At 37.1% G+C, this 27,746-nt stretch overlaps 1 protein-coding gene across 2 annotated transcripts in view; it reads left to right on the top strand.

Annotated features, from left to right (window-relative positions):
• Positions 1-2,533: 2,533 nt before the first annotated feature.
• Positions 2,534-27,746, top strand: part of LOC136256832 (uncharacterized) — a 31,444-nt gene continuing 6,231 nt past the window's right edge. For both annotated transcript variants that reach the window (XM_066049874.1, XM_066049875.1), the window contains exons 1-8: positions 2,534-2,648; positions 7,195-7,464; positions 7,683-8,545; positions 8,635-8,685; positions 8,752-8,880; positions 12,330-12,380; positions 12,496-12,645; positions 22,832-22,984. In XM_066049874.1, coding sequence (XP_065905946.1) covers positions 2,609-2,648; positions 7,195-7,464; positions 7,683-8,545; positions 8,635-8,685; positions 8,752-8,880; positions 12,330-12,380; positions 12,496-12,645; positions 22,832-22,984 — 1,707 coding nt within the window. In that variant the 5' untranslated portion in view covers positions 2,534-2,608. The remainder of the gene's footprint in view (positions 2,649-7,194; positions 7,465-7,682; positions 8,546-8,634; positions 8,686-8,751; positions 8,881-12,329; positions 12,381-12,495; positions 12,646-22,831; positions 22,985-27,746) is intronic.

A 27,746-nucleotide genomic window follows, 5' to 3' on the forward strand; every position in this document is an offset into this window, starting at 1 on the left:
CTCTCTTCTTTGAGTGTGCATAGCGTATACTTGCTTCTGCTTCACCTGGAGTTTCTGTCTGTCCATGTAGATAACAAGTTCTAAGCCATGCTATTAAGACCATGTGGCGCAAATACGGTATTTTTTCGTACAGGAAATTTTTGTGAACGTGACGCACGTACCATTCACCAACCACTGTGCGGCAATCCGTTTTCGTACAGGAAATTTTTGTGAACGCTAGTCTTATATGGAATCATTCGTGTTTTCTTGTAATTGTTCGTAAACGAGACGTACGTACCATCGACTCGCTAGTGTGGGGCTCGCCCCAATAAAGTATGTTTGAAAAGGTGTAGAAAGGAGGAAAAAATCCATGACTGGGCCTGGCCATGGCCATGGGCAGCCTCGAACCTGCAGCCATCCGATTAATGCTCAAATGCATGTTTTGGCACTTGCTTGATCACTTGGATTCCACGGTGTGCAGATGTATCTCATTACCATAGATCCTTTACACCGGGTGTAATGGGTCTATGTCATTACAAACGTAGGGAAGCCATCATGCGCTACTGCAAATCGACACTTTGCACTGTCAGTAAACACCACACACTGAGATTTGGCATGGTTGGCTTCCTTATTTTGAATAATTATTATACTGAGCTAGTATTGTGTGTTTCTTGTTAACTATCCTGAAACCAAGAAATTTGTATTTTTGTGGGTTAAACACCATTTTCCATTCGTCTGCTCATTTTCCCATTAAGTCTAAATCCTTAAAACTGCAGTACGGCTTTAATCCAGTCAAGTAAATTACCTCGGATACCGCAATGGTGGAGTTTATGGAACGGGTGTTGATGGGACACTTTGTTGAATGCTTTTGAAAAATCTAGTGGTATGACATCAGTTTGATCATTGTCATTTTATTTAAGCCGGCTTTCGGCAAAGTCATTAATAGTAGCTGAGTTTCACATGAGTGACCTTGTCTAAATCCATGTTGTTGATCACACAGAAGATTATATTGGCAAAATGGGAGTATATAATTATGTGAATTCACAATGTGTTCTAACAGCTATGAACAGATGCATGTTAATAAAATGATCACCCTTTTTAAAGAGTGGTACTATACTTGCCCTTTCCAATTTAAAGGTAGCGAACATTGTTTTAGTGAGGTATGAAAAATGAAGGTTAAGGAGGGAGAAATAATTTCTCTAGTTTCTTTCAGTAGACGGGCTGGTATTCCGTCAGGTCCACAAGCTTTATGGATAGCCAAAGATTGCAGCAGCTCAAAAATGCCATTAGTGTCAACTATGATAGGGTTGATGTCCAGTACAGATCATACATGTAACTGTGGAGGAGTCTCGAACTGGAGTAAATACTGATGTAAAGTACTCATTGAGTGTTTGTGCTTTAACTAAGCTATCATTGATTACAACATCATTAACCTTAATGGTGCCACACCACAGTGGTCTTTTTTTTGACTCTTGATGTAAGTCCAAAGCTTTTTTTGACACAGAACCATTTGAATCAACTAGCCCTTCACTATAATCATTGTAAGCTTTACGACATTCCTTGTGTTTAAAGCTATGATAAGTATCCCATGCAATGATGATTACAATTTGAGTAGCTGCCTGGCTAAGTTGTAAAGTCGTTATTTTTTACGAGATAAACGCTTAATGTAAGAGGTCACCCATGGTTGCTTTGTATTGGTGGAAGAAAGCTTAGATGGTACTGACTTGAGCTAAAGCCACTCCAAATAAATTCTCTGTTTCCCGTCCTGGACTCATGCCATATTTGCATGCGGGTGGGTGGTCCATTTTCATTATTTCATTATAAGATTGGCAGCTTTTCAAGCCAGTGTTTTCCTGGCACAACCATAAAAGCTGCATAAAAACATGTTTAAGCTTGTTCCTTTCTTTTTAAGTTGCAAAAATAGCACAAATGTAAAGTTTGTGCTGATTTGATAGCACTGCTGACACTGGCTTTTACTTAGCCTCTCAGTAAGCAAGAATAAATGGCAGAATACGGAATAATAGAATATTTAGGGCTGACAGTAACCAGATGCGGGCGGTGGACGGGAAACAGAGAATTTATTTGGAGTGGCCTAAGCACTTGAAGCACATTTGTTTGAAACCATTCCATAACGCCTCCACTGGTGTGGACAAAGAGTATTCACTTTAAAAATCACCACTAAATTGACTTACGATATCTTTTACAGGGTGTTTTACTGTTAACTACCATATCTGCTCTATGCCAAAGAAATGACTTCCTTTTGGTAGGCTGCTGGTGAGTGATTGTGACAGAAGCTTCAGTTAAAATAGTCTCAGTCATGGTCACTGATGCCTACAACAGCAACTGTGCACTTGATCCCCGGCTCGTAATTTCTCTTGCATGGCAACCCAGTGTCACTCCACCTTCTCAGTCATTATTAAAGCCTGGCTTTGTCACCTTTGTGCGGTGTGGTTTCTTACGTAAAACACACACAATCGTAGACTCGTGACTGCAGCCGTACACGGCGTAACCTATTAATTTAGCTGAAACCACAGCAGTTCCTTATACAGATCAGAACGAGTATCGTTTCGGTTGTATATAGTGCTGTGGCGTACTTCGCGAAGAACGGTAATCAGTGTGGACGCGGGCGATGGCTAAACAGGCAATGAAACTGCACTTGCAACAGCAAGGTTAGTTACTGTTAGCCACTAGTGACTTGCACTGTGTCTCGCCTAGGTAGCAAACGTACCGTTCTGCGTTCAAGTTTGTCAATATATACCTTAATTGGAACACATCGGCTTTTGAAAACATTTACAAGTTTAAGTCATATACGTTACGTAAGGGGCAGGTTATGGTACCGGGTAGTAGGGCTCCTCAGGGGCGGATCCAGGAGCTGCTGGCAAGGGGAGGGGCACAAACAGGCTAAGGGCAATACGGTGGGGAGAGCAGCTTCAAATAATCACCTCTGTTGATTTTTGGTCTTTGCAGATGGTTGTGAAGTCTTAAACATTAAGACTTCACAACCATCTGCAAAGTTGTGTAACAGGCTAGTTTAATGCCAAAGGTTCCATTTTAGGTAAATAAGCTAAGGCTGTCTTGTGTATCAGTTATAGCGCAACCTAGCACTAGAATCTTTTGTATTTTTTTTTTTTTTGCTGCTGTTTTTGGTGGACCCTTTGTTTTTTGCTCTGTGTATCAATGATCTGCCTACTGTTGTCAAATACTGCATTTTGGATTTGTATGCTGATGATGCTGAGATGCACTGTAGTCATTCAGACCTAAGTGTAGTGGAGTCACAAGTTTGCAATCTGACGTAGATGATGTGACTCACTGACTTTGCAGTTCACGGCTATGTTTAAATGTTGTCAATGCTTGTCGGGAGCCGTCAGAGAATCAGTACTGCAGAGAATTGCAAATAAAACCCTTAATGTTTCTATTGGAAGCCACAATATTGAATCAAGCTAGTTCTGTTCATTATTTAGGAGCTACAATTGACCCTACACTCTCATGGAATTTGCATATTTCTAATGTGGTGTCTAGATTTCGATTTAGAATTGCTTCAATCCTTCAGTTCCATTATCACCAAGAATACTTTGAATAATTGCTGTATACTGCTTTTGTGTTGCCAGTTTTTGACTATTGCGATGTTGTCTGGTGTCCTACTGCTACCAAGTTAACTAGTAGCTATGATTGATAGAGTACATTCTAAGTTTACCAAGAAGTTGCCACCATCCTGTGCTTCCAGGTTATCTTTTACTTTGACTGGACGTCAATGTTACCACACAGTCATTCAAGTTTTCAAGTCTGTAAATAATTATTCACCCATATATTTGCTAAATGTTTTTCGGTATTCTAAAGATGTGACTGGTTATTGTGGACGTAATATTAATTGCCTATTTGTTCCCAGAGTTGCCACTAACTTTGGTAAAGAAGTTTCTTTTATCATGGAACGATTTTATGGAACAGTTTGGCATTAACAGTTGTACAGGCTACCACTTTGTCATCATTTAAGTATTTGTATTTTAATTAAGTATCTTTTTTGCTGGTGTGTATTTTTGTATACTGTTTACAGGGCTCCATTGAAAATCAGCTCAAACTGAGTAGACTCCCTGTTTAAATATTACAATTACAATTACATAGGAACACGATCATTATTTTAGAGGCGCTTAATACGCACAAAGGTATGTAGTGGGTGACACATTACAGATGCTTTGAAATGGTAGTAACATGAATTTTTTTCATGAGTTATCATTTGCCTGACAGAGTTTAATAATATGCAATGGGGTGGGGCATTTATCCCAAATGGGACCTTGAAATGCCTCATCTTTGGATATAGCTACAGTACATTGTTTATTTATTTATTTTGCTTTGTGTGAAAGAAAAACACCAAAGGTCTCTTGGTAGCAACAATCATTTGTTTAGGTACTCTCAGGCATTAGTTCTATTATTCAGTACTACATGATCGATGTTGAATTCCAGTATTAATAAACCATGCACCTTATATAAGCTTTAATTCTTGCAAGTTGTTAGCTAGTGGGATACACGATAATTAATAATTAGTTTCCCATCCTTACCCATGTCACCATTTCAGTTCCTTACTGCATCAATGAAATTTTGTACTATTGGTGGCATGATGAGAAACTATAATATGTGACCTGCTAGCTAAGTGAAAACCCAAAAATTCAATTTCAAAACAAACCAACAAAAAAAAACAATTGCAACTTGTTTGTATTTTCTCAAACTTCATTTTGACCTTTTTTTTGTTGCCTATAGAGGGAACTTGCAATGGACTGTTAAAGTTTAAGCCTTATTGGGTAAGAGCTTTTGAAGTTAGATGATAGACAACATGAAGAACAAAACTGACAATCGATTTGTACGTGGAAAAAAATTACAGGCACTTGTTTAATTGATCATCATGCAGTCTTGAGTGCAATGGGCTACATAGAACGGACTACAGAGTTGAGACTTGTGTCATTCTATTCATAATGAACTGTGACATTCATCAAGGTATAGTTTTGGCCCACATGCATGCTATCAAGCAAGAAGGCTGTTCAAGTTTAGAAATGGCGACAATAAAATTACATTTTGCTGCAATGTAAACAAACACCCATAACCCATGTTTGCTTTATAGTACAGAAACAAAACAAAGATACATTTTCTTACTCACCATGAAAAAACAAATCCATTGGTATAATTATTAGATACTTCAATTCATGTCTGTTTACTGAAAATGTGTTTATGTAGAATTTGTTTTTACTCTAGTATTTTAATGGCATTTATCTCACAAACAGAATTATACAAACAAGTTGGGGTTTTGCTCAGTAGGCAACATATGTATAATTAAAAGCTAGTAGGTATCTATACTGGGATAAAAGAATTGTTTGTAGTTGATAAACAGTCATTCTATTTTACCGTTCTGACAAAGCGATGCTCAGTAGCTAGTTTTGTTCTGAATGAGTAGTTTTGGGGAAGAATCTGTGTAAGAGATGTGGTCCAAACATTTGCAGTTTTACGTGATGGCTAACTAATATGTAGCATTAGTTAATGTACTACTAGTGAATCAACAACACCAATATTGCACTATATAAATGGGACATGAAGAAAGACAAGGCTATGTCTTGATGCATGCATGTATATGAAAAGGCACATCTTGAGCCTGAAGCAATGGCTAACTGCCTATGGCTCATTAGTTGCTTTGTTAGTTACTCAGTTATTTTTAGGTTACATATCATGATCAGTATATTGAAATAAAAGCCTTTTTTTTGGAGCTATTCGAATCATTGATTTTAAAGTATGCAATATGTCTGTGCTGCACTGTATCCAACACTGCTAAATTATTTCAACATGAAGGAAATACATAGGAAGCTGGTAACATTCTTGGGTGCATGAGAGAAACACACTTAACCTTTTTTATCTAATCCAAGTTCAAATTTGACAGTCGTATAGTAATTTGCCATTATGAGGCTTGTCATAATGGTCCACAGCAATCACTTTAGATGCTGTGCATATGTTTTTATACAAGACAGGAATTTGTGGTTAGCCACAGTTATGATTATAGTTATTCTACACTGCTAATGTAATAGCTTATGACCCATATGAAAACTGTTGTATTGCTGAATGGCTCAGTGTGAGGCAAGGAATCTGGTTCTATATATTCGACTACATATAAATAAATGTATGTCGGCACTGGAAGTGGGTAGCCAAATGAATGCGTAAGTCATGATGTCAGCACTAGATTAATCCGTGTCTTCATTTTAATAATATTATATAATAAACTTTTGACTTCTACTGTACTACTGAACAAGAAACTAGCAGCTGATAGTACAATTAAGGCTACACAACAACTTATGTTCAGGTTTTAACCCAGATTGTATGGTGATGTGGGCACACGAGTGACTTGCCCCGTGCTTTCAGCTTTATGGGTAGCACAGCTGGACAAGCAGCCAAGAAGTAATATATATGATGCTGCACATTAGTTTTATACTGAGGCATGATGATTTAATTTTTGCATGGTAACTAAAGCAATAATGTTATGGACCGTTGTACTATGCCAGATGAAGGTGGATTTTTTGGTTTCAACAGAACCCCCTTTTGAATGTAGCTCTGTGGCAGTATATCTTTAGTATTGCTGTATTGACCGCATATGCCATAGCAAAATGCTATATACCACTGTGTTTCAGTAGCATGCATGGACATTGAACTAGCATCCATTATAGCCACTAAACCCTCAGCAACACCTTTCACCTCCCACTGCATTGAGGTACTTAACAACTAATAGAGCTGTCAATTAACTACTCTAATAGAGCAATCAAAATTAAGGTCAAGTCATAGCTTTTCCCTACAGTGAGTTTGCTTATTTCATAGTTTAAATATTGGACTTTTACTACCCCAGGGCTTCTAAATAATCTCTTGATTATGCCCTTGAACACCTTATTCTATAGCTATATAGCTATTACATTATTTTTCATCCCTTTTCAAGATCCACTACTGTACAATCACTAACATTGCACCAACAGTCCATAATAATTAAGGCTCTATTATGTACATTATATACTCTTATACTATTTTATTTGTTATGAGCATTTCATGAGGTTAGTGTTCGAAATTCACCTAGTAACTATTAGGATTTCTAGTCAACAAATAATTGGCAATTTTGTGTATATATATAGTAGAATTGGTAGTTGAGTATAGTGACAATCTGTGATGTAAAAGTAACAATATTACATTTTCTTGCAGATATCTCAAAATTAAGGAAGGTTCATGACTGCTTTAATCACACCCTTGACATCATGGATTTCAGTGCAGTAGCAGACGCACTTTGCTGTTGGAAATATTTTCACCGCAATTTTAAAACACTACTTGCTGAAAAGTGTACTGTGTACCAGTTGAACCTGCTTGTCTTAAATGTTATCTTGCACATAGATAAAGCTGAGGTTGACAACATTTTCTCTTCCATTCAGATTCAGAATCAAAATCTAGGTGTATCACTTAAAGAGTTATATCGAGGTGAATTTTCACAGTAATATAGCTGTAAGTGTAGATGACTGAGACCTCCTTAGTTTTCATAACTTTACATCTTATTTAAGTTTTTGCTTCTATACGTACATATTAATTTTAGAGAAGGGTATTATGGAAGTAAAGTTGCTGTTATTCTGATCATTAGATATTGTTTTTGTGCTGTTAATGCATGATAAATAACTAATAGTTTAATTTAATTGTTGCAGAGTATCATGCTGCTTCTCCAGTGTTACTCTCTGTGAACGAAACATCTCCAATGTCTCCTCAGAAAACCAATACAAGAGAGACTGCAGATGACCCTGGTCAAGTAAATTCTGTACAAACATGTTCATCAATAAACATGCAGTTTCTTCAACTTACTAAATGCCTGCAAAAAATGATAACGGATCCAAAGCAATTCTTAGACAGCTGTGCTACGGTGATGGTCAGTAAAACTTGCCACATTCATCTGTTTGATGACGATGATGATGAAAAATTTAAAAAATGTATTTCCAAATGTAACAGTACAATATTTTTGCAGTCATTAAGTCTGCTGTGGGCATGGACTGATCATTCAATCTTAACAGAGCTGTTAACAAACACAGGTTGCAATGCGGCAGCTGTGCTACTTGAGAAATTCACCTGTCACTCAAAGGAGCTAGACCATGTACGAATTACAGAATTTCCAATCCCATCTCCTTCATCAAAAATGATTCCCACCAATGTCAACAAAAATATGCATACTGTTCTAGCCATAAAATATAGAAGGATGCCTGATGAGTGCACCTTGAAGGACATTTGTGATGTGCGTCAAGAAGTCATAAGAAATTGTGATGTTTTAGATAATGCAATGCAATTTTTGACAGTAGCAAGCAATCATTCCAAATTTACCATAATTTATTGGTTTATTTCTAAACATGTGATCCCATTACTGAACACCAAAATTTTAGAGAATAATAGTAGTTTACAAGAAAAAGGCATTATTGAATTGGCAATATATCCTGGTTTACACTTTACTACTGACAAGTATTCTAGTCCTAGCTTTGGACCACTTGCCCTCCTAATAACACCACCAGATACAGGTTTCAAGGTATGTAAACATATATATATATATATATATATTTTTTTTATTCATCTAGTATCAAAATGTTTAATACTGTTATGTCCTTTGTAAAATAGCCTGCTAGAAAAGGAAATGGAAATCTCATGGCTTATTTAAGTAGGACTGAAGTGAGTTACAGTAGTTATGCAGTATGCGCTGATTTTACTCTATACATACTTGCTAAAAATTTGCAGGAGCTTCCCAATATTCTACAGCTGTTTCAGAATCAACTAGATGAAGCTGAAAAAGGAATACATACAAAGAGTATGGACCTAGATGCAGCAAACAAAATGATTAAAAAGTTTACTGATATTGATTTTGAGGTAAGGCATACCACTTGTTTATATTAGACTATCTCTGAAAAAAGTGTTTTTGCTCTATACATACTAGATCCCCTTGTATTTGGCATAACAGTTCAAAGCAATATGTATAGATACAGTATATAGTACATAATGACTCCAAGGTATCACATTCAAAGCCTGATTATGTTTTGGTAGTCAAGTCAGTGCTATGGAAATAGTGACAAGGATGGTTTTCATGAGAGCAATCACATAAATTATTTAGTTTTTTTACTGTGCACATTCACCTGAAGCCTTACATTGCTTGAATAGAGCACTTTCCTTTTCTGTGGACTGCCTGATACAACTATCATTACATTTTCAAACTCCCAATTGGGTGAACCCCCACACTGGCAGTAGTTGATTCGACCACGGACCGTGAACCGTAGTGTAACCTAATTTACACAAAGAACACGGAAATCCATCAACTGCCACGTGTACATCGTACATTCTCATGCACATAGCATGTAGCACATTCTCATGCTTTTTAGCTTGTGCTGGCTAGCAATGTGCCAAGAAGTGTTAAAACTGTGAGTGAAAGAGAAGAGAGGCTCAGAAAAAGAAGGGAACATGACAGACACAGAAGAGAACGGGAAACCAATGAAGAAAAACAAGCAAGGTTTTTAAGCGCATGCAAATTGCTTCAAGTGCTTCGATTGCTTTAATATTGGTTTGATCAGAACCGTTCATTTCGTTTAACTCTCATTGTATGTTCAATTGATTGCATTAAGTAGCTATTTACTTCAAGCCCCACAATGCTTTTAGCATCTGTCTAGTGTATCATCAAATGATTATGTAATTATCACTTTGATGCAACTCAAAATAGTCCACAAAAGACATTCCTTATTCATACATGAATGTATAGTGAATTGTACTGCTGATGAGCGTCTGCACATCCCTAGCATAGTACACCAACACACAAATGCATACACACGCGCGCGTGCACACACACACACACACACACACACACACTACAACAACACACAGATACAGCTGGTTTCAGGTTGCTTGTGAATGCAATTGAACAATTTGCACATGATCGAACATGACCATTTGAATGCTTATGTACAGTGCTTTGATTTGCTGTCAGTATGCCCCTAATGATCTAAGAAGGTGAATAATATAGTTACGTTACTAAAAAAAGCTTGGTTGAAAGAAATAGTTCACATGTTCGAGCAATCATCTGTGCAAATTGTTCGATTGCATTTGCAAGCAACCTGAACTTGACTGTATGTATAATAGTTGTAACACTGGCATGTGAGCTTTGCCTGATATGTATAGACTGTTGGCATACATACCAGGCAATGCCCCATATATATGTAATCCATAGCAGGCTAATAGCCCACGCCATGCAGTCAATCACCCAAGACAATACGAGTGCAACCACTGGATATATCAAGACACACGGTAGTGTGTCGTGTGACCAAGATTGCTGGTGTGCCACACTGTGAGTATAAATTATTGACAGGAAGAAAGAAAACAGTATTTTCACATGTGCATACTCCATGGCCCGTTCTCCAAAGCACATCATTTTTGCATTAAAGCTGTCCGTCAGGTAGGGTAATTTGAATTTATTCACACTCAGCCTTTTGCGAGATATCAGCATTCAAAGTTTCGATTTAATTTCTCCGTTTTTTCTTCTTAGGCTACAGGGGGCTTCAATTTACTTTTGCACACTTTGCAAAATTTAACTTGATAGTCTCGATCTTTGGGACAAATGAAGAGCACATATAAAGGTGAATTCACGTACCAAGTTTGCTATGAATTTGATGAATATCCGAGAAGTTAAGGGTATTTATTCATACAAAAAGATCACAAACTTCTATCACGGCTACAGGTGTATGGAATAGCTTGAAAATTGGTCTGTACATAGGCTGATCATTGTAGCAGTGCCTTTTGATAGTTTGAATGGCAATAGAGTTACAGCTACACAGTTATAAAGCAACCAAATAAGTACAAAGTTGCAGGATTGAGATGTTCTAATAGAGCAGTCACTGTGAGGTAAAAAAGGTGCACAAAAAAGTCAAAAATATACCACAGTCCAAACCAGAGACCTATATACTTAACACCCGTATCCTTAACTACTGAACCACTATTTGCTATCTTGGCTGATCACCTCACTTAATTTCTGCTTTATAATGAAAATTCTAGTTTAAATCTGCTTACAAATAATTTCATAGATCTGCCAATAGAAGTACTAGATTGTTCTAGAACATTCTATGTATGTTCTATTAGAAGTCCTCAAAATTGTGCACTCTATTAAAGTATTACAATAATATAAATTATTACCAAATATTGAACTAATGCATGCAATACAATACATTTTTTTTGTCTTCAATGATCACTATTGTATCTGTATAGATAAAAAGAAATGTCAGTATAAACAACCCAAAAGTCAGCCATCGGTTAAGGTTTTGGAGGCCTTACAAAGCACAAAAAGAAGTGAAATACACACAAAAACAGCAGAGCTGTGAAAAAATGGTACGGCCTTAAAAAGCCTGGTTGTGAAATCAAAGGTGGTGGCCAAGAAATTGCTGTAATGATGTTAATGCTAATAAATTTTAACAGCCAAGCTGCAAAAAAAATGGTGCAACCTTAAAAAGCCTGGTGAAAGAGTTGTGAAATAAAAAGTGTTAGCCAAGGAATGGCTGCAATGATATTAATGCTAATAATGGCTGTGTGCATTGTTAAAATTAATTTATTAGCATTAACACCATTGCAGCCATTTCTTGACTGCAACATTTGATTTCACAACTTTTTCACCCTGGCTTTTTTAGGGTCACACCATTTTTTCATGGTTTGGCAGCTTTTGTGTGGATTATATATACATGCCTGAAAAATTCATCAGCAGCTGGTACATGTCAGCTGTGATGAATGGACAAATCCTAGAGATATTCCAAAGAATTTCACTTATGAGGGTTTAATGTTTTTATCAGTGCTATTGAATTATTTTTGGAATAACTACAGAATCCTAAGTGGATAAGCTTGCCTGTAGAGTGCATGGTTATTAAGAGTGGTGCTTGTCAGTAAAGAGTGTGTGGTCCATATTGAAAACGTACAGAAACGCTTGTGAATAAGCTATAGCACTATAAGCCCAAGATTTTTAAACTCATAGGATAGTGAGAATAACAGAATGTGCTTTCCTAAGTGGTTTTCATGGCTAAATCCAAGCCATGCATACTAATTACTTGAACATTAACAATCTCTACAATTGATTTTGGCCTTAATGTTTATGTATAGTTAGTTGGCTGGCCAGTTGTAGCCCAGGCTACATTCAGATTATCCCAGGCAAGTTGCAATTCGTCACTGGGCTACATTGCAAATGTATATACCCCAGGTGGCTCCTTTGATCTGAGGTATGAATGTGTAATAATCAAATGTACTTGTATACTTATTTTATAAACAAGATGCTAGCAAACCTATAAATTATACAGGATGAGAAGGACAATGATGACAGTATTGGTGAAAGAGATGTGTCTACTCAAGTATGTTTACTAATAGCTACGTGTTGTTGTGCAATTTTGCTATAGTATTTAACTGTTTGATGCTTGGTCATGGTATATACTTTGTAACTATAAAGTTTTTATCAATGCCATACAGGCTCATTCACAACTTGCAAAATGGAAAAAAGTAAGAGCTTATAAAGATAAACTTGAAGAAGACTTAATAAAAGAAAAAGATAAGCTGCATCAAGCACTTGATGAAATTTCAAAATTAAAGGAGAACAACAGATCTCTTGAGGAATCTGTAGTAAGTTAACTCAGTGACACATGCATCATAACTAACTTGAGTTAATGGAACACTGTTCTAGCTACATTCACATGCTGCTTAAATTTCCAAAAGCCATCATTTTTTTTCTGGCTGCTTTATGGCCTTGATCAGCTAGTATGAGCACACATATTTGGTGACCAGTCTATTGGCCAGTCTGTTGGGATGGGATCATGGGTACAAACATCTTTGTTGACCATGAGCGTGGTACTTTACATCAAACATATCTGTGAGTCTTGTAAGTTAACTTCAGGCTTCCTATTATCTTTCCGCATCCAGTTTTGCATGATGCATATTTATTGTCCACCTACGTACCATCTTCTACCACACAAGAGTATTTGTGACATAGCAAGTCGCTTATAATAATATTATGTGGTGAAAATTTTGTATGTACATATACAGTATAAGGCCAACAATTGTAAATTCCCTTCTCCCCGTCCTAGTCAGACAAAAAATACCATGCAAGCGGGCGGCTATTATTTATTATATTGTTAAAATCTATTATTTAATATCAAGGATATTAAAGGGAGCCCATGAACTCCAAATTACTTTTTTTTCTCTTGAATTCAGGAGAACTAGATTCAAGGTTAGTTGTAATTTGAAAGATTTTACTAAGTTTCAAACATCTAGAAGGTTAGATTTGAAGCGTTGCAGTGTTTCCAGAAAGGCATTTACGTATATATAGAGCTGCTGGGTTTGCCATGCTTGTGGTGACACGTGCTAGCTAGTACTGTACTTACTAGCCTGACTCCTTACCATCAACTTCAACAGTATGAATTTTCCGAATGTTTTACACATTAATAACAGATTGAGAATGGGACTCGTGTTGATACGCATCTCAAATTTACCAATGGCTACTTGAAGAGATTCACTGCTAGTATTAGGCCAGATGCCATATACTAAATAACATCAGAAATTCACATCAGAGTCCACCTATCAAATAACCTAGTCTTCATCCCAATGACAAGACCACACCTTTCCAGTATTAATATTTAGATCAAGTGACTATCAAAAGCAATAATAAATTTGCATGTGGCTCTAAAATTACCATGCGGGTTGGTGACAGGAAACTAGGAATCTACAATTGGTGACCTAAAGATACTTAAAAATTTAAACTGCTATTTCTACAAACTATAAAAATACATGTTAGGTATTTGTTCAGTAGTCAAACATATTGTAGTGTCTATGAAGTTTGAAATGTGAAGTTAAGCTGAATTACTAACACTTCAATGTTAAATATGCAATAGTGCATTGTTTGTGGCAAATTTATGAACACGCATAACAGGTAATATTATTCAACTTAAGCAGCTACCTAGGGGGCTATATATCAAATCTCAAGGCAACATTCACTGCAGTAAAATCATCTCTTTGATGCAGCTATATAGTATCTGTGCATGCAATTGTAACTGCAAAATAACAACACATCCATCTATAAAACCTGCACATGAATTTTAGCAACAAAAGCACGGTGTTGTTACTCTGACTCATATAATAAGTTTCATAAAGCCATTTAACACTGCGTTTCATACTGATTTGCATTTATTTAATAGAATTATCTGACCAAATCCATGAAAGCAGAACAGGTATGGCCTGTCACAGAAAAATCTAACTAAAGAAAAGTTGTTCAACTGTACTACTGATTTTGCACAACTGGATTCAAATTATTTTTTTTAGCAACAAAAATTAATATTGTTCTGTGCTAATGGGGTAAAATTCCATGAGCCAGGTCTGGTTATTGCATGTGGAAGCATGATTTTTCTTCTCGAGTAATTATTTCATTGCTTTATCAGTCAATTCTTGTAGGGATCAAGGTTGTCTAATACAGCAGTCAATTATTCCAATGGAGCAGTTACATCTCTGTAACAACATAATGTAAATAGCCTAAAATGCCATCTCAACATGCAGCAATGTTTTAAAATGAATAAAAAAGTAGCTACTGTTCTGGGATAAAGGATATTGAATCGATAATATGCAACACACAATAATTATAGTTACAAGTAAAGCACATTAAAACGATTACAATAACTTATGGGAAAGTATATAGCATGCACACGTATCAGTAGGTTGTACAAAATGACTGGACTGGTTGACCAGATTGCTGGTTTTTTAAATAAAATATTTTATTGCAAATGTTCTGGCTTGTGGAACCCATTGCATTGTTGAATTAATTTTGCCTCCTACTTCTAGGCTTGTAACATCCACTGTGTCTTGAAGGTTGATGTTGCACTAGTGATGTGCGATATATCGAAAAAATATCCATTTCGCGATAATTTTGTCGATATCGTTATCGTATCGATTTTCGATACTGCTTTAGCATATTTCGATATTCATAGAAAAGGTAATATTTTGCTATAATTATCGAAATATCGAAGAATATTTCAATAAATCTACAGCATTTAGTGTGTGATTGCGCAATTACGTTAGAAATGAAGGTTGGTTCTGTACTATTTAGCCACTTTAAAAACTTGTCTACCAGTTTTCTAGGCTTATTATTAGTTTTATGCAATAGTTTGTGTGTAAATTGTATTTCAAGCATATTTATAAATATCGGACGCCCACGCAATTACACCACCCACACAATAAAAAATTATCGAAAATCGTATCGAAAGTTCGATATTTACCCCAATATCGTATCGATATCATTGAATAAAAATCCTGATATCGCACACCACTATGTTGCACTTGCTAAGAAAAAAAAACAGAATTATAAAAACCCATAAATTCTGCCCAGCCATTTCAATTTTAAGAGCTTCGTTATTTTGTTGAGAAGGCATCAGTGCTGGTCAATCTTGGAATGCTACAACCACTCTTTTAAACATTTTAGTTGTATAAAGATAGAGTCTTGGGCAGATCCATGGGGCTCAAGGAGTTCCATGGAAGCCCCCGGGCTTTAATATTCAGTAGCAATTCTTCAGATCGACCTGAAATGTTTTCAACATGGATTTAAAAAATATATATTTAATAAAATTTTCTAGTGACTGCCTGACTGACTGACTGACTGACTGACTGATGTCTTCAGACAAGCCACAAAGGAGTGTATAGGCATGGCCCATGAAATAACATCACCCAAAAGCCAGCCTCAATTTTCCCTGACAATGATGAGACAGTATTGGTTAGGTAAAACTAAGCCCAAACAAGCTTTCAGATCAACCTGAAATGCTTTCAACAAGTTGCCGGCTATGGAATTTGAAAAAATATTTATTTAATGGAATTTTCTAGTGACTGACTGACTAATGCCTTCAGACAAGTGTAACTCGATAACAGCTAACGCTACAGGCTTGATTTTTTCACTGTTCGACATCACTTCAGCCTGAGAGTTACCTTTTGGCATACCGCAGTACGTACAATGCATTCTTCATGGACTTACCAGTGTCCTCCTTTGTGTCCCATTCATCTTTGCTGACAACGAAAGGTGTCAATTTGGTGGTAGTTTACTATAGAACACTCTTTTTCCTGTCCTAAAGGAGGCTTTCCTTCAATAAGACACAATCAGATCCATGACTGGTGAACCCATGCATACCGCATCTGAAATGGTGCTGCGTGCCCAGCTATTAGTGAAGTATCCATTACACTTCATTGTCAGCTATGTTAGACCAGTTACACAGCATTACGAATCAAGAACTGTTTGAAAAGCACCCCTGCAATCCACGCATACTACATCAAAAGAAAGAAATTAGCATGCCTCAGTTAGGCTACTCCAAATAAATTCTCTGTTTCCCATCCTGGACTCAGGCATATTTGCATGTGGGTGGGCAGTCCATTTCCATAATTTCATTATAAGATTGGCACCATTCAAGCCATTATTTGCCTGGCACAGCCATAAAAGCTCCATAAAAGCATGCTTACACTGTAAATTCAGAAATATGAATATCATAAAAAATTGCCATAGAAGTCATACAAATTGGCCATTTTGTATGGCTCTTGTGGCAAATTTGTATGATATTCATATATCCGATTTTACAGTGTAATGCTTGTACCTTCATTTAAGTTGAAAAATAACACAAGCATAAATTTTGCTGACTTATAGCATTGCTGACATGTAAGCTGACAATGTTACAAGATGGCTTTTACTGAGCTTTTACAGAATGCAAGAATAACCAGAGAATAATGAAAGAATACGGAATAATGGAATATTTAAAGCTGACAGTAACTAGATGTGGGTGGTGGCAGGAAACAGAAAATTTATTTGGAGTAGCCTTATATCAATTATCATCTGAAAAGTGAAGTATCCATTATGCTTCGTTGTCAGTTATGTTCAACCCGTTACGACACAGCAGTACAAATCAAGAACTGTTTGAAAAGCATCTTTGCAGCCACTATGAAAAATATGGACGATTTCTGTTATGGAAGGAAACCATCATCACGTGCTACCACCAAATTTTTTTTCAATTGACTTTATACTACAAAATTTACACAGACAGTTACAAAACTAGGGAAGTCAGTCCAGTTTCTGCCTGAACCAACCCATCTGAGTTCGTCAAGACTGGTCGACAAAAACTTTCAGCAGAAGAGCAGGAGACTCTTACACATCTGATGGCAGAACGTAACGATGAGAATGACAGGCAGCAATGAAGTCACAGTGGCATATGTGTCAGACTACTTCTCACATAGCAAGGATACCAAGCATTTGTAAAATGCACAAGATTCATCAGCCATCCCTCCTGTGGCAGAAAAAACTAAAGATGTGAATGTGGCATGCTCTATCTCTCGTATCCTTACTTCATAAATTTGTTTCTTCATGTTTTCATGTCGTCTGTAAATCCTCCTAGGAGTTGCAGAACGATTACTGGGGACATGAGAGTTGAAAACCTTGACATCAAGAAATATTCTCTCACAACTGCCTCCCCAGAAGCCATTAACAGAGATGTCCAATCGTGCACCATCTTAATATTATTTACAAAAAAATTACAAACAAGTACACAAAAAATGGAATTTTCAACTAGAGTAGGGACCATAGCACATCGATAAAAAGTACTGATACAAGCTGGAGTAGTGTATGATATTAAATCACAGTAAAACAATAAGAAGTGTTATATCCCAACTGTGCTCAAGGATATATGCAGTAACCATACATTAAAATAGCCTAAAAACTATTATTGTGTCCTTTTTGTAGCTTTAGCTTGGTCGTACTGATCAGTTTAAAATTTTTTTAACAACCATTATTTCTTGTCCAATAGAAAATACATGCATTTGCATTATATATAAATAAGGCAAAAGTGCGTCCATTAGAATCCATAATTTGCCCAACAAACCATACATTAAAACAAAGCCTTGAATTTCTCTATACTATGGGATCCAAATTTTTGTTGCAACACGTTCATAATGGCAGTTGTTAACAGTTGACTCCACCACAATGCGTGCTCCATACAATTTTCTATAGGAAAAATTCATTACCTCAGTACGCAAACCTCAAAAGTGCGGTGGGTTTCCTTTACCCAAATTCACTAAACTTGGTCTCATTCAATGAGGTGAATCGTACAGATTAAAAATCCACCTGAATGAATGGTTTAACTGGCCATTCTACAAAGATATCACAAGACATACAAAAAAAAACAAATTTTTTCATAGTATAATTTTGTACCTGGATGCCATACAAGGTTCTCTCCTCTCTTTCCACTAGTCTCTATTTGTGGTGTGCGATTATCTAATTATTGAGATTTTCATAAACATTCACAAATTTTAGTTAAAATTGCCACCAATTTACTTCTCCAGCAAAACAGCGATCATGCATGGCTACTAGTATGCGTAGTACGCAACATGTCAGAGTTAGCCATATAGTCAAGCATTCCCTAACAATCCATAGAAAAATAATTAATTCATTGTGGGCGTGCGCCCAATTATTAACTACTTTATGCAATAAATTGTGAATGTTTCCTCGCGAATGAGGAAATAGTAGATCATTCGTGAATGTTTTCTTCCACGAATCATTCCCATTATACAGTATTACTTTTTAAAAGTAGCAGCCCAACACTGGGGGGCACACTGGTAGAAGTGACTCCACATGCACACTCCACAAAATGCAAAGCATGAGCTTTCTAGAGGGGTCTGGGAGCATGCCCCCATGAAAAGTTGAAAAATTAACATTCTGAGATTGAATTTAGTGACAATTTTAACTGAAATGTGCTGAATTCAGCATAAGAAGTATGAATGCTAATAGTAACTATATACTGAGCTAGAAAACAGAATTAGCTAGTATAGTATAAAATCTAGGTTATGTATAATGTATGCTCCTCAAGAAAATTTTGAAAAACAAGTTGATGTTGTGCTACTTCTAAAAACCAGGCGCCATGCAGCTAGCTAACTCATCTGGAATAACTATAGACAGTATATACTACTATGAATTAACCAACTATGTATTACTACTTTACAATATGGTAGTTTGGGTTGTGCAATAATATAATTAGCTATTTCTCGTAATTCATGAAATATTCGTAATTCATTCAATTACGTTGCTATGCACTGCTTAGGAAGCGTTTGTTAAATAAACCGCTTTTACCAACATATTACGTACAAAACTATCTTCTAAACTGTTTTATAGTGTGACTAACGTGTTTTTTCCCACAAATTCTCTCGATAAAGCCTCAAAGCTGCTCTTCATTTTCGTTCGCGTACGTAAGGGATACGCCCCCTTTCAACTCGAAGCGATAGGCTATTCCTGGCAGTGTACGAGGCCTGCACCGTTGTTTTTCAGTTGCTAAACCTCAAGGGGAAGGTAGTCTGAGGAAAGTCACCACACCCGTATTTCAGTCCGCCGAAAAGAAACCACCTCAGAGCAAAGTTCACCTGTGCAGAAGTTTAATACAGACTTCATTTCACTTTTACTTCTTACGTAAAAGCTGCTTTCACCGTTATTAAACGATTTTGCTCACGTGAGTGCGTACGGACAAACATAGGTAGATAGGTAGATAGGTACATAGGTAGATAGATAGGTACACACACACACACTTTTACGGAAACAATTACAGTAAACCAGGCGCACGCCCACAGCCGGCCTTCGGCCGGCTGTGGGGCATTCATGATAAATGAACGCAGATGATAGGCACGCCTAATAGGCACACCTATAGCCTTTGGGCGGCACTAAAACCGAGGCTATGACATGCCATTCTGGCACAATGAATCACTGGGCTGCAATTATATTTGCCCATTTAGTAGCACTGATTTTTCCACTGTCACTGAAGTTTGCAAATCACACTCAGAATCACACGCCACGATCCTGCGCCTCACTGGCTATACTGTCACGCATATATAGCAGTTTAGCAAGTAGCAAGGCAAGTAGCTACCCGCTTATGCACTCATTACATGAATGCTACATCAACTGATCCATGAAAAAACGTTTTTAATTGTAGGAAAAATTTTGCAAGAAAACATTCACGAATGCGCTTAAAATTGCAAAATTCGCAAATGTTTTCTTCCGCGAATCATTCCCGTTATACAGTATCTTACTTATGTGATAGTTGTATCATGTACCTGAGTGATTTGCCTGATATGTACACCCATGCTCTCGGGCCTGACGGCCCTCGAGCTTGATGGCCCAAGAGTGTGGGTGTACATATCAGGCAAATCATGAGGGCATGTGATACAACTGATATGTACCATGCCAATGCAGGCTAAGAGCCTACGGGCGATTAATCACCCAAACCAATACGAGACGGACCACCGAATTCATTATATAGACCAACTTGTGAAATTTAATTATGGGACAGCAACAACTAACATTGTGACTATGTTTGTTAACATGAATGAGCAAGTCCTAAGGAATATCACGGAAAAAGTTCAATTAGCGATTTTACAAGTATTTTAAACCCGCTGCATCGTACAACATTTACTAAGCATCCATAGGGATAAGCTTTGCTGCAGAGTGTTTATCTTGTGTTACTCGAAAAGTGGGCGTGTCCATATTAAAAATGTGGCAAACCACTTATGAATATGCTATAACACTAATTCTCACCTTAAACCAATGTTTCTCAACTCATAGGATGGGAAGGATGACAAATCGCTTCCGTCTGAGTTCTGTAGGATGCAAATTCAAAAAAAAAGCATGGTTTTCATCATGTGACCAATAATAAATTCCCACAATCGATTTTGGCTTGAGTTTTTATATAAAGAAGTTGGTGGTACTACTCCCACATCAATGATTTAAATGTACCATAGCCAGCCATGGTTTAATTATATGTACCATGGCCAGCCAGGGCTTATAAGATATGTACCCTAAAATTTGCCTTTGAAGTTAGGTGGCTTCATGGTACATTAATTGTTACTGCCACTGCAATGAAACGTGTTACAGTTATATATTACTTCAGTTTAAAAGTAACTAGTATTATGTATTAAACAATGTATAAAGGTACTTTGTTAATACACAGTAATGCGTTAGTTAAGTAACGCATTAGTACTTCGCTAGGTAATAATATTGCAGTAATGAGTAGTAATGCGCTACTTTAGTAATGCATCACTTATGTAAAGTAACTATCTGTTAGATATTACTAGCATAAAAAATAATGTAGCGCATTATAACACTTTCACAATTCACACCTCAGATCAAAGAAGCCGCCCGGGCTACATTTTGTATGCAGGCCAGCTAGCCGGGCTACATACGAAATGTAGCCGTTCTACAACTGGGCAGTGATTATATGTGACCAGGCCTGCAAAAATAGGGCATGTGAGCACATGATTTTTGCCTACTTTTTCACACTTTCATCACTCATAACTTTTTGTACCATTATGCTATGGCATTGCAATCAGTTTTCAGCCCTTGCATGGTAAGCATTGAATGGGCATCATGATGCAAATTACAGAATGGAAATACACTTTCCAGTACTGAGATATGACCTGTAGAGTGACGGGGTGTAGTTTGTGCCCACATTCCCTGTTTTTGCAGGCCCGGTCACATATAGACGTTGATGCTAAAATCGATTGTGGGATCGATCAACACTCACGTGATTAGGTTGCACGACTTGGATTTCACTATGAAAACCACTCAGACGGAGAGCGTTTTGTTATCCTCGCCATCCTTCGAGTTTGAAAAACGTTGGGCTAAGGTGAAAACTAGTGTTATACGTAGCTTATTCATTCGATCGTTTCCGCCCGGTTTCGAATACGGACACACCCCCATCACGAAGCTACCACTCTGCACAAAGTAGCCACTCTACAAGCCAACTTACCTGCCTAGGCCTTTAGTGAACTGCGTAGTTTTCCATAAACGATTCAATAGCACTGATTAAAACATTAAACTCGCGTAACGGAAATTCTCCGTGATATCTCTAGGATATGTCCGTTTATCACAACCGAACATAACCAGAACGTACTAGTTGCTGACCCATAATCGAAAATTTTAGGTATGCATATATACATCCAGTGGCTGCACTCGTATTGGCTTGGGTGATTGATCACCCTGTACAGGCTATCAGCCTAACAAGTGTTACATATTAGGCCACTCCAAATAAATTCTGTTTCCCGTCCTGGACTCAGGCATATTTGCATGCGGGCGGGCGGTCCATTTCCATTATTTCATTATAAGATTGGTTAGCTTTTCAAGCCATTATTTGCCTGGCACAGCCAAAAAGACTGCATAAAAGCTTGTTCCTTTCCTTTGTAAAAAATAACAAACGTGAAGTTTGTGCTGACTTGTTAGCACTGCTGACACGTGAGCTGACACTGTTTCAAGATAGCTTTTACTGAGCCTATCAGTATGCAAGAATAACCGGAAAACAATGGAAGAATACGGAATAATGGAATATTTAGAGCTGGTAGTGACCAGATGCGGGCGGTGGACGGGAAACAGAGAATTTATTTGGAGTGGCCTTAGCTGTAACACGGGGCATTCGGGCTTTGCCTGATATGTATGCCCTCGGGCAGTCGGGCATACATATCAGGCAAAGCCCTCATGCCCGTGTTACAACTATTACATATATACTTTGTTACTACATTTTAAGTAATGATATTATGTCATGCATTACTGCCCCCTCTCCCCTCCAGCAATATCCTAGATCCACCTCTGTGTATTGTATGATAAATAGAAATTACTTGACCACTACGCTTTTGAGTAGTCAGCAGCCACGCATTGTAATTTTATCAATCTATAATCTTATTCCCTGGTTCACTGCACTTTTTGTACTTTTTGTGTTATTGTTAATATGCAGTAAGTGTTGATTATAATGAGATGTGTACACAGGCTGATTACCAGTTGCAAATAAAACTGCAAGATGAAGAATTGGCACAGGTACATTCAAAATTGACAATGAAAGAAAGAGAGCATGACAAGATTAAGTATGAATTTAAGCAACTAGAGGGACGACATCAAGCAGTTAAAACAGATTTCCAGAAAGTAAGCTTGTGTTTGCATTTACAAACTGGTCCACTGATTATAGACTCATACAGTGCGCAATGTATAAGTACCATCATTTTACACGTACGTATTTTGGAAAATTATTGCTCAGACATTTATATTGAGTAGTGATTCTAGCTAGATGCATAGATATTTATAAACTTAAATAATGGTCACATCATGAACCATGATAGTGGGTTCATAATAGGGATCGCCCATGTTTTTTGCAAAAATCCTAATAGAACGCTCACCTAAAAACCACCTTGAAAAGCATCCTTCAACTCAAAACAACCCTCTGGTGGTTCTTTGCAATGAGTATAGGTCCACTAGTAAGTATCAAGTGAAAAGGAAACAGTATGTGTATTTCAGACAAAACTGAAATATGCCTGTTTGTTCATATTATTCTTATTATTCATAATATTTTGTTTCACAGACATAGCAAATTATACAAGGAGAATTGCAGGATAAAAAGCAGCAAGACTTGTTGAACGAGTTAGTGTGCGTGTCTGTGAAGTACATTTGGCTTCGTTTTCGAGCAGGAACAGTCCAAACCGGGCCCTTTTCTTCTTGCTCAGCCATCATTCCATATGAGAAGCCATACAATGATGTGCTTACATGTCTTGAAGATGGATTTGCTTGCATATTCAGCTTGTTATCCATTATATTAAAGCTTAATACAACTCAGGAAGCCTATCCTGAGCAAAAAGGTTTGTTTATAGATAGTTTTCCTACGTGATTGCATATGTGGGCAGGTCATTGTGATGCACTACTATGACATTACTTGAGTAAACCAGATCTTATGCATTGCACGAAGTTGGCTACAAAGACATAAGAGTGTTCACTCATAGCTTCGATCTTACCACTACAGGCCTGAGCCAAACACCTTCCTCTACATGAACGAATCTTTTGGTTTATGAAGTAATTACATGTGGTGCCACATGTCTGCAGTGGTTTGTGTAAGTTACAGCTGGTGACCACACCTAACTTTTACTTGTCTGGATTCCATGTCTCTTGACAATTAGCTACTTAGCTCAGTATACATAACATCTTGGAGTGTGTTCATTAGTTGTTATTCCTGGATTCCTATTTCCTGTTGAACCACAAAATTTCCATCACTATTTCCATCTTGAACATGAATTTTCAAATAATTTAATTACTGTGTTAGTGGGTTATTTTAGTGCTTTCTTCAAGGTTTAGCCATATTAAAAATGAATAATGACGCATCAGTTTAGGAAATGTTTGAAATGGGAATCTAGGAAACAACTTGGTTAATTTGGCCCTAAGGATGCCAGTATAACGATGACAACTGAGAGTGCCAAGACTATAATTTCACATGCATGTATCATGACAATAGCTATACATAGCTATAGGCATGCATATATGTGTGGTATCTGCCTTAGTGCTTTTTACAAGTCAAGGTGCCGTCTTTAGCTATGTAACACAAATTAGCTACAAGAATAATAAAATCTGTCACTCTCAGTCTGAATGGTTAATTTTTTGCTCTGATAAATTTCTGTTGGCTTTACCAAGATGTCTAACAAGTTAATCCATACTGGATTTAGAAAAAAGTACATAAACTAGATGAATAAAAATTGAAAATTTCAAATTGGGAATAGGGATTGCTGAAAAAAAGCCACAAAACAAGAAGGGATTGCTGGGGTGGTAATGTAAACCACAAATCCCTATTTTGACTCTGTCACGGCAATATTTTGCTACATTAGTTATGTCAAAATAGGGATATGTGGTTTACATTACCACCCCAGCAATCCCTTCTTGTTTAGTGGCTTTTTTCAGTGATCAAATTGAAATTTTCAATTTTTATTCATCTAGTAGTAATAAACAAGCATGGTATAAAACAAAGAGTGACCCCAAACACAAGTTTTTAATTTTTTTCTACTTAACTGAATTTTCTACTAGTTGACTAATTAACTGATTAAGTGACTGACATGATACCTTCAGCCAAACTTGACTATGGGTAATGTGATGTACTTGATTTCTTCACTGTTCATTGTTCATTGATTCACGGATAGCATATAATGGCTTCCTTGTGTTCATATTTATAATGGAAATTCCATACTGATGATTGGATTAATTGCAGAGTCTTTACTCACGTTATTCTTTGTTTTTGTCCTGTGTAATGGCAGAACATAGCTGAAAAGAAAGTGGAATGGCCACTTTGTTTTCAAGTTTGTTTAGTTTTTTTTGTTGTAGCACAGCTAGGTGTAGTGTAACTTGTGAGCTAGCTATTAAGTTCCTGGACAGCTTATTGAAGTACGTACTGTGCCAAAATTGGAAGCACATAGGCCCATAGTAGCTAGTGTGCATAGCTTACCTTTGATCGTAGTAGCAGTCGCGCTCAGATCTATGACCTGTCTCAGTACGATGGTCTGCGTTCTATTTACCTAGGCTGGAAGTTGATTGAATGAACAGGCCCTTTCAGTTGTCTGGAGTTTAGTCTCAACTAACAGGATGAAGTAATATAATTTCCACTCGAGTACTATCCAATCACTTGCTGATCTCGCCGTCTGGTACTGAGTCGCTGAGTCAGTGTGTTCAGAGGAACAAGCCATCAACTATCAGTCCGTCTATTTAGCAACAAATCTCCTCATCGATTGCAGTCCAGGCATTGGCAAAAGTCAAAGTGACAACTCAGCAGCTTTACTGTTTCACATGCAACGCTTGAAATTATAAGTGCTCTGCTCTTTCAGTAGCATAAACACTTTCTGAAATAATTTTGTGGTGTCTACAGAAAAGGGTTGATACAGAAAATTAATGCCTTGGTATGGTTTCGATTCTTGAAGAAGCTACCTGATTGAAAATAAAAGGAAAGACAAGGCACACAGGGCATACATTCGTCGAAACCCCAAAAGGCGCATCCCATCGGTAGTATTTTAAAAACATTGTTAGTTTAAAAATAAAGTAAGGATCCAATCTATGCAATAAAAATTAGTGAAACAAGAGATGAATGATGGTATTACAGCATAGCTTAATGGGAAAGTCCCTACTTTGGTACTTTAGCTATAATTTTGCTCAATGCCAAAGTAGGGACTTTTCCACTGAGCTATATATGCTGTAATACCATTATTCATCTCGTGTTTCACTAATTTTTATTGCATAGATCGGATCCCTACTTCATTTTTAAATTAACCATTTTTTAAAATACTAGTATATGTAACTTTAGGGGAGCTAAGCCCCTCCTTAATCCTTTTGACAGGGGCTACAGCTCCCCCTTGCCTCCCTTCTCCGCTACCCCTGGTGGTCACACTATTAAAACTAGTGCATTTAAAAATTAATGAAGTACGGTGTAGGGTTCTAGCAATAAAATAAGAAATGATGATACGTAAAAATGTAATGTGAGAAAATTCCTAACTGACTAGAAATTTTTTCATGTTGCTACAATGCAGTGTGTAAAATAATATGTCCATACTGTCAGGACATTGTGAAAGTTGAGTGGACATCAAGCAATTTGACCAGACATTTTACCTTTGTTGTTTTTCCTTTCCTGTGTTTCTACCAAGTTACAGTAGATGTTTGCTTCTGGGGCCACCCATGTACTGTAGAGCTGATTACTACTCAACCACTCACACTTATACTACAGTATTTTAAAGGGTAACTATGGTCACATAAAAGAGAAATTGATTCTATTACATGGAAAGGAGTCATAAGGACTTCTGTCAAGGCTATCTACATAGCTATATGTGGTCAACCTTTGCTTATGCTACCATTGTTTAGAATATATATTTGTACTGGCTTTATCCCTAACACAGTGTATGAGCATAAGAGATGCACTGATGTCTTGTTCATTCTAGCTTAAAATATAAACTGGTTGTACAAGTGATTATGAATACCACAAGTAAAAGTACTACTGGGAATCAGGTTATAAATACATTTGTACAGGTGACTAAAACAAGTACAGTACGGGTATTTTATTTCGAGGGTTTAAATTTTTGTGGATAACCATTTATATATTAATTTCAAGGGTTTAAATTTCATGGATAATCATGCAGTATCAATTTCATGGGTTTAAATTTTGTGAGTCCGATGTGCTGTTGCACATAATTTTGTTGAAATAATGGCTGAAACCATGGTTTACAGTTGTGAGTCAGCTGTTTGAAGCTATCATAACTATCAAAAAATCTAGGAAGCTAGTTGTGGGTAAACATTTCCGTGCTTACGAGAAGACGTTTGATCCTTTTGCCATATCAGTTGTGAGAGCTGGCAATATTATAGGCCATATGCCAAAGAAGATCTCTGCTGCTTGCTCGTTGTTCTTGTGGAATCACGGTACTATTCATTGTACCGTTATTGGTAGTCGATGATATTCAAGAGATATCCCACAAGGAGGACTTGAAGTGCCATGCAAGCTGACCTTTCAGGAGAGAAAAAGTATGTGATGAAGGTCGAAGATTGATCAAGCCCACTACAATGTCCAGTACCTCACCTGCAGTCACAGCTTTCACCTCCAGTGACACTTCAAGTGATACAGGGAGTAGCCATACATCAAGTGATGTAGGGACCTTGAGTGATGCAGGGACCTTAAGTGATGCAGGGAGTAGCCAGGATGTTGTAACCATTAATGATGACAGTATGGTAGCATCAGACAACAAGAAGAGAAAGGTAGTCAATGATGAGAATGTTAACGAGAAAGGTAGTCAATGATGAGAATGTTAACGAGGGGGGTGAAAGTACGAATATATAGATACGAGTTCATGGTTCATTATTGAAGAGTTCAGATACATTAATGCTGTAAATGGGTGATGAG

This window comes from Dysidea avara, chromosome 5, assembly GCF_963678975.1.
Source record: "Dysidea avara chromosome 5, odDysAvar1.4, whole genome shotgun sequence".
Classification (NCBI taxonomy): domain Eukaryota; kingdom Metazoa; phylum Porifera; class Demospongiae; order Dictyoceratida; family Dysideidae; genus Dysidea; species Dysidea avara.